Source organism: Haliaeetus leucocephalus, unplaced genomic scaffold (genome assembly GCF_000737465.1).
Source record: "Haliaeetus leucocephalus isolate CR32 unplaced genomic scaffold, Haliaeetus_leucocephalus-4.0 Scaffold356, whole genome shotgun sequence".
Lineage (NCBI taxonomy): Eukaryota > Metazoa > Chordata > Aves > Accipitriformes > Accipitridae > Haliaeetus > Haliaeetus leucocephalus.
Genome location: NW_010972792.1, coordinates 8,735 through 9,733, shown reverse-complemented (window position 1 = coordinate 9,733; position 999 = coordinate 8,735). Strand labels below are relative to the sequence as shown.

Sequence of the window (999 nt, the reverse complement as noted above, 5' to 3'; positions counted from 1 at the left end):
GCCCTTCTCCAGAGGGGGAGTTGAGGCTGGGAGTGGGGGGGTGTCGGGGGGTCTCCCCACATCGGGGACCGGGCGCCCCGGTCCCGTAGCCGCCAGCGGGCGCGAGGGCGCAGGGGATGCGGGCATCCGGGCCGCGCGGCTCCTCCCCGCTCCACTTCCTCTGCGGTGGCAGTGGGGATCGGGGGCGGCGTGGGGGGAGCCCGGCCGTCCGGGGCCCCTTCCCTCTTGTGGGGCGGAGCGGCGGGGCGGGAAGGGAGCCGGGCGCCGGGGCGATGGCGGGGCTGAAGACGGCGAGCGGGGAGGCCATCGACGGCTCCTTCGAGCTGCAGGTGGAGGTGGAGGAGGGCGACGCAGTGGGGCAGGCCGGCAGCCCCCCGGCAGCCCCCCGCGCCCTCGCTCTCCGCGTCACCGGGGACCTCCATGTCGGCGGCCTCATGCTCCTCATCGTGGAGACTGTCGGTGAGCGATCCACGGCAGGACGGGCGGACGCGGGCCCCGCTTCTCTGGGCCCCATGGGGAAGGACCCGGGTGTCTGGGCCCCACAACTCTAGGACCCCATGGGGAAGGACCCCGGCGTCTGGGCCCCACAACTCTGGGCCCCATGGGGAAGGACCCGGGTGTCTGGGCCCCACAACTCTAGGACTGATGGGGACGGACCCCGGCATCCAGGCCCCACCACTCTGGGCCCCATGGGCAAGGACCCCGGCATCCAGGCGCCACAACTCTAGGACTGATGGGGAAGGACCTGGGCGTCTGGGCCCCATGGGGAAGGACCTAGGTGCCCAGGCCCCACAGCTCTCACACCCATGGGGAAGGACCCAGGCGTCCAGGCCCCACAGCTCTCACACCCATGGGGAAGGACCCCGGCATCCAGGCGCCACAACTCTAGGACTGATGGGGAAGGACGACGGCATCCGGGGCCCCATGGGGAAGGACCTAGGTGTCCAGGCCCCACAAGTCTAGGACCCATGGGGAAGGACGCTGGCATGCAGGCCCCAC

At 72.4% G+C, this 999-nt stretch overlaps 1 protein-coding gene across 1 annotated transcript in view; it reads left to right on the top strand.

Moving 5' to 3' along the window:
- The first annotated feature begins 247 nt into the window (after positions 1 to 247).
- Positions 248 to 999, top strand: part of LOC104835050 (fermitin family homolog 3-like) — a 9,144-nt gene continuing 8,392 nt past the window's right edge. Inside the window, exon 1 of the mRNA XM_010572827.1 lies at positions 248 to 459. Within this exon, the coding sequence (XP_010571129.1) occupies positions 273 to 459 (187 nt within the window). The 5' untranslated portion in view covers positions 248 to 272. The remainder of the gene's footprint in view (positions 460 to 999) is intronic.